The 16,943-nt window shown below is 35.0% G+C and overlaps 2 protein-coding genes across 2 annotated transcripts; one reads left to right on the top strand and one right to left on the bottom strand.

Moving 5' to 3' along the window:
- Nucleotides 1–2,369: 2,369 nt before the first annotated feature.
- LOC118052977 (large ribosomal subunit protein cL37) lies at nucleotides 2,370–5,109 on the top strand. Its single transcript, XM_035064087.2, has 3 exons — nucleotides 2,370–2,621; nucleotides 2,894–3,253; nucleotides 4,783–5,109. Exons 1-2 carry the CDS (start codon nucleotides 2,537–2,539, stop codon nucleotides 3,232–3,234), a joined length of 426 nt encoding a protein of 141 aa, XP_034919978.1. The 5' UTR covers nucleotides 2,370–2,536; the 3' UTR covers nucleotides 3,235–3,253; nucleotides 4,783–5,109.
- A 1,904-nt stretch (nucleotides 5,110–7,013) lies between these two features.
- Nucleotides 7,014–8,650, bottom strand: LOC118052976 (ricin). Its single transcript, XM_035064086.2, has 2 exons — nucleotides 8,576–8,650; nucleotides 7,014–8,175 (listed from the first exon to the last, which is right to left on the bottom strand). The coding sequence occupies exon 2, from the start codon at nucleotides 8,173–8,175 to the stop codon at nucleotides 7,216–7,218; it is 960 nt and encodes a 319-aa protein (XP_034919977.1). The 5' UTR covers nucleotides 8,576–8,650; the 3' UTR covers nucleotides 7,014–7,215.
- Between the last annotated feature and the right edge of the window lie 8,293 nt (nucleotides 8,651–16,943).

Genomic DNA, 16,943 nt, shown 5'->3' with positions numbered 1-16,943 from the left:
ACCCAATATTTTGCTAACAGAACCTGATTGGGTTAAAGTTTAAAGAAATCAAATACTGTAGATTTATTTTTTCACTAATTATCAACCATGAGATTAAAAAAAAAAATCATTTTTTTCTTATTAATTTTTATAAATCTAATTACTCTCACTTTATTTCCAAATTCATATTGTTATTCTTTAACCTATCTTTATCTCAAATATTAGGATTCAAATTAATGTATCATATTTAAGAAAATAAAACCCATCCTAATTTATTTTAATAAATAAATAAATTTTAATATCATGTAATAAATTTTTTAATAAATTAATTAACCTTGAATTTCTTCTATGATTTATCTTGAAACTAAATCAAAATAAGTTTTAAATCGCAAGTTTCCCTATTTAACCTCCCGGCGAAGCTGGGTTTAACCATTACTGTCTGAATGTGCTATTTCTTTTCTGGGCAAGGTGTGGCTCGGTGTGTTAATGTTCTAAGCTCATGGCTCATTGTAGTTATTACAGCTTAATTAAAATTAAAAAACTACATCTTACAATTACTGTTAGAAGCATTAATCATTATCTTAAATATTTCTTAATATCCAATATAAGATAAACTTCTGACAGTTAAGATTTTCTATCAGTATCAAAAACGGTTTGGTTTAACCCAGTGTGCCTCTATATATAATTAACGTAGCCCTCTCCTTGAAAAAAAAACCCTAGCAACACAGCTTTCTTTCTCAGCTTACTCGCAGCTATTCTTTCTTTAAGATCACAAACCTATTCTTGTTTGCACAATGCAAAACGTTCTTTCTCGCTTACTTCCAGGATACAGGTTCTGCCCCACTGACGAACAGTTGATCTGCTATTATCTATACCAGAAGGTCCGTGGAGGTTTACCCAGCGAAGCCGCCACCATGATCAAGGACTACAATCTTGACGGCGGAGAAGAACCCTGGGAAATATTCAACAAACTCGCAGGTCACAAGGAAGGTGATAATGTTCTCTATTTTTTTACAACATTGGGTAAAAAAACACTCAATTGTACTAAGAGGATGAGTAGAACTGTTGGTACTCATGGCGGTACGTGGCATGGTGGCAGCGTTGATGTAGTGAAATCTAGACGAGATAATAGAGATATTGCTATTGGAATGAGGAGAAAATTCTTTTACCAGAACCATCGACGACCAGACCAGCATGGTCGTTGGATACTGATGCAGTATCGTTCAGAATCTATTTCTGAAAGCGTTGTGATCTGTAAACTTAAGATCAGTGACCATGGTCTTAAAGAATCAAGAAAAAGAAAGTTGATGGATTATTCGTCAGAAGTTATTCAAAGAAATATCAATATTGATGCGGCAATCAACTCAGGACGTACAATGGCACAATTAACACATCAAGAACCGCGGCAGATTATCCAAAATCAGGAGATGTGGCCTCTGTGGGGAACTGTTTCAATTGAGGACAATGGAGGTTCCTCAGCTACTGGAGATACTTTCTATAGTATTCAGAATATGGGGCTTGGGGCGCCGGCAATTGTCAACATCGAACCTGCCTTGCGATTCCAGCCTCAGCAAGCAAACTTCATTCAAGAACCAATGATTAGTGAACATCAACAGATGGCGTTTGCAAGTTTCAGTGATAATCAGAAGGTGCTTCAGTCAGAAGCTGTCTTTGATGGTTATGAAAGGAGCCAGAATACTGTTGAGAGTTTCTACGAGCATCCAACAATCAGCTTTGAACCTATCATGCCGCTCGCCGAAGAATCTATCATCATCGAAAATGAGGAGATCATGGGGCTTGCAACTTTCTCTACAGAAAATTATTTTGAGAATGCAGCAGCAATCGTCAACATTGAGCCAACGACAGCTAATGAAAATCAACAGATGGCGCTTGCAAGCTACATTAATGGTGATGAAGGGGTTTGTCCTGCTGGTGATAATGCGGTAACTCCTGAGGCTGCAGCACCAGCAGTGAGTGCTATCCCTGTTATGGATGCTGGCTTGATCGAGTACTTGAAGAATGAGACCAACTGGTCTGCTAATTAGCATTATCAGATTCAAGGAGATTATGGTCATGAAGATGGAAACCTATTTCTCAATGGAGTACTGATTTTGCATGCAGTTTCTTTTTTATTGTTTTGTAATGTATAGTATTATTAGTTAAACAAAAGCTGTAAACTTTTATTTACCCATCAATCAATACATTAGTATTTTTCTTCTTTGTTGTGTTTTTTTATTTTTATTATTTGTCTTAAAATTATTCATCACATTTTTTTTTATAAACATGAAATATACTACAAATATTAAAAACTGATTTGATTTTTTTTTTTTTAAATAAGTGTTTTTTTTACTAACATGGGTTAAATTGTTTTATTTTTTGACATAAAAAAAGCTTAAAATTAACTCGGCTAAGACTCTAATAGATCAACTTGATCATGGGTCATCCCGCAGTTTAGCTGATAGATTTTAATTGGACTGTTTCTTTCCTTCCTTCTTTATCTAGGGTTTATGTGATTGCAAATTAGGATTTCCGAGAAAGAGCAAGCAGACAATTACAAATGGCTCGTCTTGTCTCTGTACCAATTTCCTCTTCATCTTCTTTATATGGTGTTTCATCAACCAGGGTCACTCTTGGTTTCCCATGTAAGTCTCTCTCTATCGCCAATTTTAGCTCCTACTCTGTTTCTAGTAAAGATGACGAAAAGGGAAAACAGGGGGCTTGGTGAAGAAAATGAAAGGGAATATTTTTTCTTTCCTTTTTGGGTTTTCTTTCAAACACGATTTGTGCATTTTCCATTGTTTGGTTGAACTTGTAGATTTTAGGTATCCTGGTTTTGCCTCATCCAATTTTCTTTCAATGCCTAATTTCGGTTTTATTTATACTCTGAAATCCATGGATTGGTACTGGTTTTCAGCTTGCAGGCTACCCATTGGTGTACTCTCAAAGTCGTTTGATGGAATTTGCTTAAGCACCCCCGTGGGAAAGGGTTTAATGACAGTAAAGGCGTTGTCTGACAGTAAGGGGACAGGTCCAGATAGTTGGCAACCTGTGTCTGAAAGCAATGATGAAGAGGAGGATGTGGTTCTTGATAAAATTCCTTTGGATTCAAAGCTGCAGCTGAAGCTTGAGCACAAGATGAAGATGAAGTTCGGGAAGAAGATAAGGCTTAGGAGGAAGAAGCTTGATCGGAAGCGAGGGATGAGGAAGAGGGGAAAGTGGCCACCATCAAAAGCAAACAAGTTGAAGAATGTCTAAGCTGCCTGTTATTTTGCAGGTGCATTTCCTATCTCAACGAATGATCTAAAATTTGCAGGTTTCTCTTTTGTATTCTATAGAGTTGATTTGTTTATGAAGTCTTGTAAATGTGGATTGATTGATGTCCACGTGTCATGGAATTGGATCAGAGATCATGGAGATTTTTGCTTGTGCTTCTTTTCATGATAATTGATAACCAACGTTAACTTGTTTGCATGTAATTTTTTGTTAATTGTGCAGTGTTTTTGTTGAGTGAGTAACTCAGGTGTGATTCTTTATGAAATTTAGATGAGTTTGATTGAGTTGATGGATGAAAAGAGGAGAAATAATCTCGTTGGTTTGAAATCAAATAGGATGGAGATTAAGACACTGAGAGGTTTTCTTACAAGAGGAAAGGAGTTCTTGAAAAAGAGAAGAACAAACTTAGAAAAGAAAGAAATTATGTGGCTGTTTTAAGGGTGAACCACTAGTATTCTCGTGGTGGAAGCTTGATGGTCTTTAGGAATCTACTTAGCCATTGTGTAAATAGTTACTCTGTGCTAGTAAGGCACATAGATGAATTTATATGAACTTCAGTTTGAGTCCCTCAAGACCTTTTTTTTTTCTTGATGTATGTGCATTCTATTATATAGCCCTATTGCTATTGAACTGCTCTATGCTCATTGTCTTTCATGCATCAAATTGTGCTGAGGAAAGGTCTTTGTGAAATATTTCCTAAGGAACAAATGCAATTTCTCACAAAGTTTACCAACTGTCATCATCTGTGTTTGGTTTGTTGTACCATGATCTCCCAATCACCTCAATTCTCAAATTTATCCTCTTTAGTCACAGCGGTTAGGTATCACTATTGAACTGCTCTTTGCTCATTGTCTTTCATGCATCAAATTGTGCAGAGGAAAGGCCTTTAAGAAATATTTCCTAAGGAACAAATGCAATTTCTCACAAAGTTTACAAACTGTCATTCATCTGTGTCTGGTTTGCTGTACCATGATCTCCTAATCACCTTAGTTCTCATATATATCCACTCTCTAGTCACAGCGGTTAGGTATCACTATTGAACTGCTCTATGCTCATTGTCTTTCATGGCTCAAATTGTACTCAAGAAAGGTATTTATGAAATATTTCTTTATCGAACAAATGCAATTTCACACAGTTTATAAACTGTCATTCATCTGTGTCCTGTTTGTTGTCCCATGATCTCCCAATCACCTCAGTTCTGAAATTCATCCACTCCTTAGTCACAGCCGTTGGGTATAAAGCCTTGTTTGAGGGACATTTTATTTTTCTGGTCATATTGAATTAGTCCTCCAGATTCTGTCATGTTCTTATTCTCAGTAGGAAATAGTTCAGAAAAAAACCATTTCATTTCTTTCTCCTTTTTATGAAGTTTAAAAAACCTCAGAATTCAACAAAAAGAGAAGACAAAGCTGATTATTTTTGGGCACTAGATTCAAATGTGGAAGTTAATCTGTCCACTTTCTAACTTTCATGAGCTTTCATTTTGAGGATATATATTTTTCGTGACAATTGTCGTATTTGATGTAACAGATTGAGCAGATCTAGATTCCCAGAGATTCAGCAGTGCTTGTGATGTTATTCCGTCAAAAACATCCCTTCTCTTTCTGTGCAGTTTCAACGTCCATGAAGTTGGAGAATGAAGATTATAGCCGTATAAATAATACTTCAAGGAGCATATCAAACATAAACTCTTGGCCTCATCAGGCTCAGTTCCAACCCTTTTTTGTAGCCTGGACGAGCCATTGATTCCATGCTAGGCATTCTTGCCTGTTCTGTATATGTAACCTTGCCTTTAAGCTCTTGTTAAGATTGTATATTCAGTACATCACGTAATTGCCATTATTTTGCTGCTTCAAATTTGTGACTAGGGATCATGCCCTTCACCATTTTCTTGTGAGACTGAAAAAACTGGATTCCATGTGTCCCAAGCCCACTGGACCCACAGACCGCCAGGTAACATGGGTTACTTTCAGGCCTTGACTCAAGCCTTCACGAGCTGAATAGAGGAATAGAACACTGTCAAGAATTCAAGATGAAGACTTACTAAGCCCAGCAGACCCATGGTCGCAGAAGCTGGACGTTCAGTAGCTGGACTAGCTTAGATTTGGTGGAAAGTCCAGTTGAACTCGACGATTAAGCATTTCTTTTTGTTTTAACATTATGTTATTTACTTTAATTCACTTTTCAAAACAAAAAAAAAAAACCTATATTATTCAACGCGTTTTGTTTTAGAATAAAAATATTTTTTATTAATAAGAATCAGAGTACAAGTTTAGAAACAAAACTATGTTCACATGATAATTAAAATGAAAATAAATTTAAGAATCGACTAGCTTGATTAAATAAATTTAAATCCTCATCCTTCTAATGATTTGAACTTTCAATAAAATTTTACGATAATTCCCACTTCAGATTTTGTTCATATTAGAATCTAAAATATTGTAAACATGCATATGAATTTAAGCTATCTTTTACACTATATTTATTTTTATTGGATGTCAAACTCTAAATAAACAAAAATACTCTTCGAACCTTTTATTTATAAACAAAACGATATAGAGATTTAAAATCTTAATAAACTGTTATGAATATTGTCTTATAGAATTACATCTATTTTAATAAATTCTATACCTAATACAATTGATTTTTATTTTTATTTTTTAATACGATTAAACAACAAATGAAGTCTAATAGATATATTTAATGATACTCAATGGGTGTCTTAAGAGCATTCATTAGATTTGTAAAAAACAACCTTATTACCAAACAGGGCCCAAAGGTCAACTCTTTCCAACATCGGTTCACCAAAACAAATATTTATAATAATCACCTGAGAAAAGCGAACAAAAATAAAATGAACGACCCTTATGATGCAATGCTTCAACTCTTGACATTATGCTAGACGAATAATTAACCTTGTACAACAAGCGAAAAACCAAGATAACAACATAATTTTTTATAATAATATAATTTTTTTAATAATAAAACGGTAATAGTAATTATTTTTTAAAATATTTTTTTAGTTTGTAAATACATTAATATAATATTTTTTTTTAGTTTTGACACAAACACATCAAAACAATAAAAAAAATACATAAAAATTTTGAAGTAAAGAAAAATTTATTTTTTTTTAAAAACTCTAGTTTAAACATTCCCCCAAGCACCTCCTAAGTTGTATAGTTATATAATAATTATACATGAATTTAATGTAATTCATAAAATTATCAATAATTGATAAAATATTTATGGCCACCAAGTAAAATATTTGAAGCAGGACAAGTATAAATTATTCACAACACACAATATTGCTACTGCTCATTTCTCTATACACTTTTCTCATACTCATATTATTTTTTTTGTTCTATATATTATCTTCTTTGAAGAGTTTTTTAATCTGTAAAGAAATTTGTGCGGCAAGAAACACCGAGCCTATAGAAAAAAAAAAAAAAAAAAAAAACCCATGTTCAGACTCAATTACCACAACCCAAGTTGCGGCCTATAGAAACTCCGTTCCTGGCTGAAGTTTTCACAAATTCATCATGATTAATTTATTTTTCTTAAATTGTTGCAGCAAGTTTTCCCTCATTACATGTTTGATTCATATGAAAAGTAAACTAATTAGAATTAATGCTTAACAAGACAAGACCCTCGCCAGTCCTTAAACCCCATGCAACAAAAATAAAAATGAAAAAAAGATGAACTCGTAAGCAAGAGATCTCCCTCTCAGATCTTCTACAAGAGAAGTAGTTGGAACACTTCAATTCTTAACAAAAGATTTATTTATTTTATATAATAATATTGCATGCTCGAACATCATACATAGGGGGATTAGGGAATTCAAAATAATATGGATATTGGAATACAGTTTTAAGGGACAACAATAATTTGTTGTCATTTATTTGAGCTGCTAGACATTGCCTTGGCTTGATAGACTTCAGGGCCAAAGGAGCGTCTGAGTAATTATTACGACAGACGCCATACCTGGTTAGCTCCTCCGTTGAAATCCCAAATAATTATTTCGAACAGGTTTAGAATGGAATAGCTCACATCCAACACCAAAGCATTATTCACGTTCAAAATGGGGAAATAATCTTTGCCGTGGCTGTCCCCAAACGTCCAACGTTGGTTAGATGACACAGGGCTACAAGAGACAACGACGACCAAGCTTCCTTTGGTATTTCCATTGCTAGTTAGGCACAAATCTGTGTTTGCATCAACCCTTATCGAACCATCTGCGTAAAAATTCCATTTTTGTTCGGTCTTGTTCTTCACGCACTTGGCTAACTTTGGGACATTTTTGTTAAATTCCAAGCAGTAGTCCCAAAGCCCGACAATGGACTTCGGTGATGGTTTTGAAACATCGGTGAAACGCCAACCTTGGCGCAAGGCATAAACATTGGTTTCCAAGGTGAGTAGGGAGCCACTTTTCCCCGACTTTGAGGTCAAAACTAGTGACGAGGAGGGGTTTAGGATTGAGCCATCCTTTTGTACTTTCCAAATTGTGGCGCTAGCCTTCACCTTGTTGCAGTCAGAGATAAATACATAGCTTCCTGGACTTGTGCCGTTTGTGGCCAAACACTTGCCTTTAGATTGAATGGTTCCGTTCTTCTCCAAGCTCCATTGTTGATTCACATCTCCGTTAGATTTACACGGGTACAACTGTACTAAGTTTCCATCAAAGTAGAGTTCAAGAAACACGTGAACGCACAAATTATTTATGCCAACAATGTGTTGTATGGACTTTGAACCAGAAACAACATCGTCATTTTTTGGCACGACAGAGCGGATGATCATGTCCCTTCCAGTTTGATCTGCTGCCAATGAGTCCATGTTCCTAGCTTCCGTACTCACCATGAGTACAGTCGACAAAAGATATGTTGCCACCACAATCCACAGCTTCATATTTCCTTTCAATTGTTTCATCTGTCAAAATATACGTGAAGATGATCAAAATCTAGTATTGTTAATTAGAAATTAATATCATTAAGTTCTTACATCCCATAAAGAGAGTTTTATTGGGATTTTCACACAGATTAAATAAAATGCATTCAATATTATGTCAACTCATACAATTTTATTGTATTTAGAGTATTATCTTTTAAAAATAAATGGAGTGGGAAAAATATGTGTGAAATCTATTCGAAGAGAGATAGAGCAGTAAAATTTATATAGCAGTACTGAATTCTTGTACTTTGTATATATATTGAAACATATAAATAAGAAAAGGACTCTCATTATGGGATGGAGGGGGAATATGCTAATCATAATAAATAGCTAAATTAAAGAAAATGGAAGTAGGCAATGAAGGAAAAAGAATACGAACATTGAAACTCTGTATGCAGGGAACTCTTGTTTTTGAGGAAAAGGGAATTCAAGAGAGACGATAGATGATTTCTATCGCTGCAAGTCATCTGCTTTTATAAGGGGTTCGTGGCTTCGTGCTTTTATTGTTTTCTTCAACCACGAGGTACACATTTCAAACAGTACATTTTTTTCATTAATTTTAATATTTCGAGTATTTTTCACGTTGTAAATCTTATATCCATAAATATAATTACTACAATTTTTGTTTACAGAAGCATTTATTTTCATTCTGATAGAATTTGAGCGCTCAAATTACATGTTTTTCACTCCCTTGGATCATCCATTATTAGGAAGATGAATCATCTTATTTTCAAGCCTTACTATCCAACCTTATCTAACATTATGAAGAGGATCAACGGCAGAATCCAATTACAAGTCAATAAGGGTTCGAATCTCTGATTCATATGATTATAATTATTTTCCTTATCTCTGATTTATAAGATTAGAATTATTTTCCTTTTATTAGAACTCTTAAGTAAAGCAAAAATAATCTCCATTTAATTTAACTTATTTTCATGTTTAACTATACCAAATCAACCTTAATTAAAAGTATTCTAAACCTAAACTACAACGTAAACAATTATTTTACCAAAACCAAACCAAACAAAAATTCATAATAACTTAATATATTTATCTTGTTTGTAGGACTATAAAAATTAAAAGACTAGGGGATCTACTGGCAATGATAACAATGGTGAATTTTAAAAAAAAAAAAACCGACCAAAGAATGTCTAAAAACTATGATGGGTTCAATTTTAATTATGTGTTTTAAGGAAAAGGAAAACAAAAGTTTAATGTGTTTCCTAGAGAGATATGAGTTGAAACATCAGTTTGTCGAGAATAAAGCTGCTTCTACTTCTGTGTTTTTCAATTTGTGTTTAAATTTTACGACATGCGACTCTTTTGAAGTGTGACATGTTAAGTTACCACGCTTTAGAAGTGCAACATATTTAAATATCACGTTTCTGAAGCGTGACTTCTAGTTAAAGTCACGCTTTCGAAACGCAATATTATGAAAGTATGTTATTTTACAAAAAAAAAATTTAAAATAATATTAATCTGTCAAAATTTTAATTTACTATGCTAATTTAGAAAGGAAAAAAAAAAAAACCTTTCAAGCCATCCAACCTTATCTAACATTATGATAAGGATCAACGGTAGAATCTAATTAAAAGTCAATAAAAAAATATATATAACAGGGTTAGAATCTTTGTTTTAAAGTTTTTTGAGAAGAGTTAACTATTTTAGGATATATTATTTATAAGATTAGAATTATTTCCCTAGTTATTGCAATTTTCCTTTTATTAGAACTCTTTTAAAGCTATAAACAGTCAAGGTAGAACATTCATCATCATTAAAAACATAAATTTTAAAAAAATCTAGAAACTTTTTCTAAACCTTCTCTTCCTCCCTGAGTTCTCATCAGTGGTGTTTTTATTGAGAGGCTACACCATGAATGACATCCCATGAGAAGTAATTAAAGCATTGGAGTTTGGATTTCAACTCTTAGTTTATTTTTGATAAGCAAAATAGTTAAAGCCTAGCGGTGTAGCTTAACTTATCAGATCTTGAGTTTATTTTCTAGATGTCACTAATTCGAGTCTCACAAATCTCAGAACCACTTAAGATTTACATGGTTGTTAACTTCAGGATCCATGAAATTAGTCGAAATGTACAGAAACTGGCCCGGACACCAACGTTAAAAAAAAAACAATTGAAAATGAAAGACTCAATCGTAAATTAACTTTGCATAGTATAAGTTTTAATACAAAAATATAGTGTTTTTCACTCTAAAATGTATTTTTTTTATATTAGCAGATTAAAAAACACCAAAAATACATGTTTTTTCAAGGTAAATATACTTTTAAAATACACTCAAATGCAGCTGAAAACACAATACCAAACATGCACATACTGGATTGATCATACGCCAAATCATCACATCCCTTATGATAGTGGCTGATACGTTCCTTTCGCTACAACTTCTTTGCTGTGTGTATTTTATGACACTGGTGGTTGGGATATAATGGTGGTATTTGAGGCTGGTTACAGGTTCTGACTGGATTTATTGTGAAATGGTCGCTACTGAATGTGAACGGATAGGCAGCTCCCAAAATGTGGACCTCCAATAATAATCACGACATAACCTTATAATTGACATGGTGACAAAATTATTAATTTGCCTCAAGGATTAAAATTATTAATTATTAAGGAACATTATTTCAAGTAATAGGCAATACAGAATAAAACACCAAACATCTGTAGAGACTTTTTCGAACCCGTCTTCTTCTAAGTTATTTACTTGCCTCAAGGTGTTACCCTTAATTTTGGCAACATGTCAATTATAACGTTTTGTCGTGATTATTACTGGAGGTCCAGATTTGGGAGTTGCATGCCTTTCCGTTCACATTCAGTAGCGACCATTTCACCAATAATCGATCCAGTCAGGGCCTGAAAGCAGCCTTAAAAACCAGCATTGAATCCCAACCACCACACCAGTCTCATAAATACACTGATGATTTCACACGGCAAGGAAGTTGTGGCGAAAGGGACATCAGCCACTACCATAAGAGATGCAATGATTTGGTATACGATCAATCCAGTATCATAGTACTGTTAATTATTCGAGGCATTTTCTTGTTCTTTCAATTACAGTCTTCAGTGCTTGATATAAAAACTCTATACAATGCTAAGAACTCACAATCTAAGCTGTTCGATAGGCTTTTCGTTTGTTTTTTTTTTTTTGGATGATAATCAAGTGGCATTACCCTAAAAGAAATCACAAAAGCACCTTCCAGGAGATGGCTATCGAACAGGCAACAAGGACAAAAAAAAATAAAATTTAAAGCCAGGCTATAAACTCTCCAGCTCTATCCAAACCTCATTTCCTTCTCTCAAGGAGCGAGTACAGCTGACATTTTTCAAAGCTTTTGTATTATTTTGTGTGATAAATCTTTTCATCGACGCCCATTATTTCAGTAGAGAAACTCTGACAAGAATTCACACATTGCATAGATGTCAGCATCGTCTTCACAGCAAAATCAGGGAATACAAGAACCGTGCTCACAGAGGAAACCAATGTTCATACCTTTGGGTCAAGGTTGGCAGCTCAGTAATAATTCATAACAAGTAACAAAGTTCATTGTTGGGCTTAAAAACCTCTGCTTGCAAGCTAACAAAAATGTCCCATTGCTAGAACAGTGTGTGAAAGCCAAGCCAGAACAAAAACGGAGTCTTTTTGCACCAATATATCTGCTAACCGACCAAAATAAAATTAAAAGCGTTACACCAACACCATCAACTGTCAAGAAAGGAATGTCAACCAATAATATAAGAGAAGCATTAAAGTGGCATATGTGTACAGTATTGAAGTTGCAATAGTGTGATGGGAATCAACAAAGGAAAAGGAAAGGGAAGGTTTCAAAAAAAATTATCAGATTTATTCGAAATTTTATTTCTTAATGCTCATGAATATATTAACTCGGCATACTTTGGCTAACTAGAAAAAGAAAAGTTGTGTTTGTATATATAAACAGAGAGAAAAAGGAAAGAAAAAAAAGAGAAAATTCTTTACCAAACTGAATAACTAAAATAGTGAGAGTCTTAAAAATCTAGTTTGTACCTTATAAGATGCTTTCGGGGCTCTATATAGATCCAGACTTGTATAATGAAAATTCTTGTTTGTAGACTTAACCAAAGAGTTAACCTCTGAAGTATAAGATGAAAATTACTATTTTATTTTGGATCCTTGTTCTAAAACACTATATTTTTCTATTCACCCAGATCCCCCAAAGAATTCCATAAGACAATGATAAAATCTCTCGCAGCAAGACATGATCAATTGAATTTGGCATGCACCACTGGATCTTAAGTCAATTCATAAATCTACTCCATAGTTTCCATGGCTTTAAATAATGTAGGCACATATAACTTGAGGATTGTGTTTCATAGTCACAAAACAGACAAGTCGCTTGTTGATGGGATATGATATGTCATTAGGCTAAAAACTCCCTGTACATGAGTTGTCATGCATCGATTTTCAAAGAAGGACTTCAATCTTAAGAGGTATTACACCTTTCCATAATAATTTAAGTGGTCGGAAAAACTTGAAAATATTATCTTGTTCATAGTGATACATCCAAATTTAATTGTGTAATCCTATTATATCAGGATTCCAACACCGTCTGTCTACTTGATTAAACAATAAGACAACTCCTACGCCTTCAGATGACAGAAGGTGTAGAGATTATAGTTTTGTACCTCTCGGCTCTATTTGCCGCTGTAAGTTCAATCTTGGGCTAACACATCATAACCTGTTGCTGTTGGTTCTGAAGCCTATAGCATAGAGTCATGGAAATGTCCCCCTCATAATTCCATAATCATTCCACCTGTCTATATAGAAACTAATCGTTCTCCTGTCACCCAATCTGAAATCGATTCCTTCCTTTAAGGCCTCTTGAACACCATATGTACTGGTTATCATTGTATTGATTCCATGCCACACTGATGAGATAGTTCTGAAATAATTTGGAAGACCATTTTCAAAAGTAGTCTGATGTATCTTTGTAGTAATCTCCCTCCAATCTTTATTATTGTGTCTTGAGACAATTGACTCTGATCAGAACCTTTTAAATCATAGATTCTGACACTGCCAGTATCTATTACTGACTTGTAATTGGATTTTGCCATTGATCCTCGTCATTCCTAGGAAAGTTACTTAACTCCGGTGAGAGAGACTTCAAAAGCAGGCTTACAGCTCTGATGATGGTATGACTAATTTACGCTGCTTGTCCTTTGTACTTCTCTGCATTTTAGTTATGAGGTCATCTTCTAAATGGGCATATTCAATGGCCTTCCTTACGAAAGGCAACTTTTTTGCCTTGGTTTCTCTTACAAAATTAAGTTTTAGACCTTCAGTAAAGGTTCATCTCCAATGAAGGTGCCTACAAGGGCCTTCGATCCACCTATGCACTCGATTAGACAGCCTCTCAAACTCTTTTAAGAGTTTAGATCCCCTGATTATTGGATGCGAGATAACTCCTTACCATAGTCCATATATCATGGTTTTTTTTTTCCCAACAAATCTTCTCAACCCTCCCCACCATAGATTGGCCTCCCTTTCAAGTAAAAAAAAGATGTAATTAACCTTGTCTTCCTTTTAAATCTCCTGGAACCTGAAGAACTAGTTTTCTTGGCTGATCTAAGCGACGGGATCCTCCCCTGCAAAAGATAAAAATCTCATACATGTTTTGGAGGAATGTTTTCTATCGAGATTGTTAGTAGCATCTTCTTCTTTAGAAAAAATTTCTTCTCCCGATCTTGATTCTAGGGTAGACTAGCTCGCTGCCTATAGAAGATAGCTTTCGGCCCGAGTCCGAGCTTCTACTGCATTGTCCTAGACTCTTCACGATCACCTCCTTTAGGTGACTAATCCATTGCTAGACATCATGAATTCCAGTTTGAACATTTCATCTCTTGAAAATATTTCAAGAACTGTTATTGCATATGGTTTTATGGATAAGTTGATCTGGAAGGCAAATACAAATGGAAAATATACGGTAAAGTCTATGTGTGGAATGCTATCTGCTACTTTCCAATCTCAATCATATTACTCATTTTGTGGATTATAGAAAGGCTCAGTTCCATCGAAGATGGAAATCTCTTTTTGGATGGTTATTCTAAGCAAAATAAACACGAGGAGTTTTAGTTAGAAGAGGTGTTGTAACCCATTTTTGGGTCCCCATAAAAAAATAAAAAAATACAAAAATAAAAAATAAAAAATAAAAAAATAAAAATAAAAAAATAAAAAAAAAAGCTCAAAACAGTGCCGTTTTGAACGGCACTGTTCCCCTTCCTTCCCCACCGAGCATACAGTAGGAAAAAAGGGAAAAGAATGCATATTTAATGACGCCGGTCCCTCTAGCCCACCGACCAAAGACATTGGCCGACCACCTACCGCACCGCCGAAACTGAGGTAGGCACGCCTGGACAGCCGCGCCCGACCAGCCGCCGCATGACCCGTTCCTTGGCTCCACAATGAAAAAAAACATGCTCACAGGCTCTATAAATAGAGGAGGAACAGCAGAAGAAAAAGAGGAGGGGGGGGAAGAAAAGAGGAGAAGACGGCCAGGTTCGGCCCAACCCATGTATTTGGGCCTGACCCGGCCCATTTCAAAAAAAAATAAATTTTTTTTTCAGCATTTTATAATTTTTCCGTGTAATTTTTATGTCATTTTGATTAATATTGGGTGGTATTTTATGTTATTAAAAATACAAAAATCTGATATTAAAATACCCGGTTTTCGTCAAAAAAAAAACTTCCAAAAATACAAAAAAATTAAAAAAAAAAAAAAATGTTTTTGTGCATACGGCCAAGTGTCTCAAAGCTAAAAAATCATATTGTATTTTTCATACACCAAAAAAAAACCATGTTTTAGCATATATTTTGGCTTTAATAACCAGTTTATTAAAGTCAAGAGAATATTGGCCAATATTTCAAAAACAACAAAAATTTTTGTTTGGCTCTTAGTATCCGGGGTATGACTTTACACGTAATGCATATTCCGGATATTTAATTCTTTTTTTTGGACAATAAAACCTGGGGTATGACATTACACGTAATGCGTATTCCAGATATTTAATTCTTTTTTTGTTTGGACAATAGAACCCGGGGTATGACATTACATGTAATGCATATTTTGGACAATTGGAAACCACAACATGACTTAGATTTTATTAGACAAAACAATGCAGCCTACCTTAGGTAGGGCGTAGTTGGGGTGCTAATACCTTCCCTTTACGCAACCAGTCTCCGTACCCGATCTCTAAAGACCAGTTAAGGTTCCTAGTAACCAGAATACTAGGTGGCGACTCCCAGTCCATATTTTCACATGTAGAGACAAGAATTCCTTGTCTCTCCCTTTTTGCCAGGAATAAATATTCTGATTTTTTTTCCTTGAGGGTGGACGATCGCCGCGCCGCCGCACACGTGCGACAAGAGGAATACTGGGGGTTAATGATGCTATGTGTCCATTATGTATGTCGACGTTTGTGGAATTGGTTGATCACTTAATAATTCAATGTCACTATCGCTGGAGCATTTGGTTGAAATTAATAGAATGGTGGGGGCTTTCTTGGTGCTGCCCTGGGAGTCTTTCGAATCTATTCAAACAATGTGAATTTCTCGTCCATGGGGAGTTTCAAAGAAAGGTGTGGTCAATGTTGTTCTTTGCCATATCTTGGTCTACATGGATTCTAAGGAAATGATCGAGGCATTATATCCTGCATTCTCATATTGTGCACTAGACTTTTTAATTTCTCCTGATGGCTTAGTTAAATGGACGAATGTCAAGAAAATCAGACCTTCTATTACATGGTCTGCTTTTAAGCCTACGATAGTACTCAAATGGAACGTTGATGGCTCATCACCAGGCAAACCTGGTATTGGTAGAGTTTTAAGAGACTGCAATGGAAAGGTGATATGCTTATTCTCTATACCTATTGGGATTAAAGACTCCAATGAAGCTGAATTTATAGCTGTTGTGAAAGCGTTGGAACTAACTTCCTCAAGAGAAGATATGTTGAATCTGTCTCTGCAAATATGGTACATTGGGTGCTTAACCCGCCAGGTAATAGACTGTGGTATTACCAAGAACTGTTCATCCTGGCTTCTAAATTTTCATATGCCTTGAGGACTGTAAATTCCACACATACTAGGAGGGAAGCAAATCATATGGCAGACCAACTTGCGAAACAAGGAGTTTCGAGAATCTATCAGTTTGTAGCTTGGATGTGATGTTGTGGTGATGTTCCGACAATAAAAGAGTTCCGATTAAAACATCGGCTATGGAGTTTTGATGTAGTTGGTTTCAGATAGATTTCCGTGATGATAAATCTCTGTAGTGTTTGTTGCTGCTCCTAAAATTGACTACTGTCATGTGCTAAAAAGTCAGAGACAGGTTCTGCTGAAGTTACTGAAGCTATTTTCTGGGGGGATTGCAATTCATTCTCTATGGTGCTATCTGCTCTGTTGGTTTTCTGGAAAAGGCATCAGTTGGGGCCGGCTGGAGTTTTTTTATTGTTGTATTTCTAGTCTTTGTGTTTTCCCAGGTCTCTTTTGCTTGGCTCTTGTCGTTTAACTGATGTATTTTTCAGCTAACCAGTACTTGGGTTGCTGTTTTTGCCTTCTGTAGGCTTTTACTATTTTGCTTCTGAAAAACACTAAGAGCTTGAAGCCCAGCCTCCAATGCTTCAATTACTTCTCATGGGATGTCATTCATTGTAGTTGTTAGAGAATAGTATAAATTATATTCTAAAATCTCATATAA

This window comes from Populus alba, chromosome 6, assembly GCF_005239225.2.
Source record: "Populus alba chromosome 6, ASM523922v2, whole genome shotgun sequence".
In the NCBI taxonomy this organism is placed as follows: Eukaryota; Viridiplantae; Streptophyta; class Magnoliopsida; order Malpighiales; family Salicaceae; genus Populus; species Populus alba.
The sequence above is the reverse complement of the archived record's forward strand: the minus strand, read 5'-3'. Positions and strand labels throughout refer to the sequence as shown.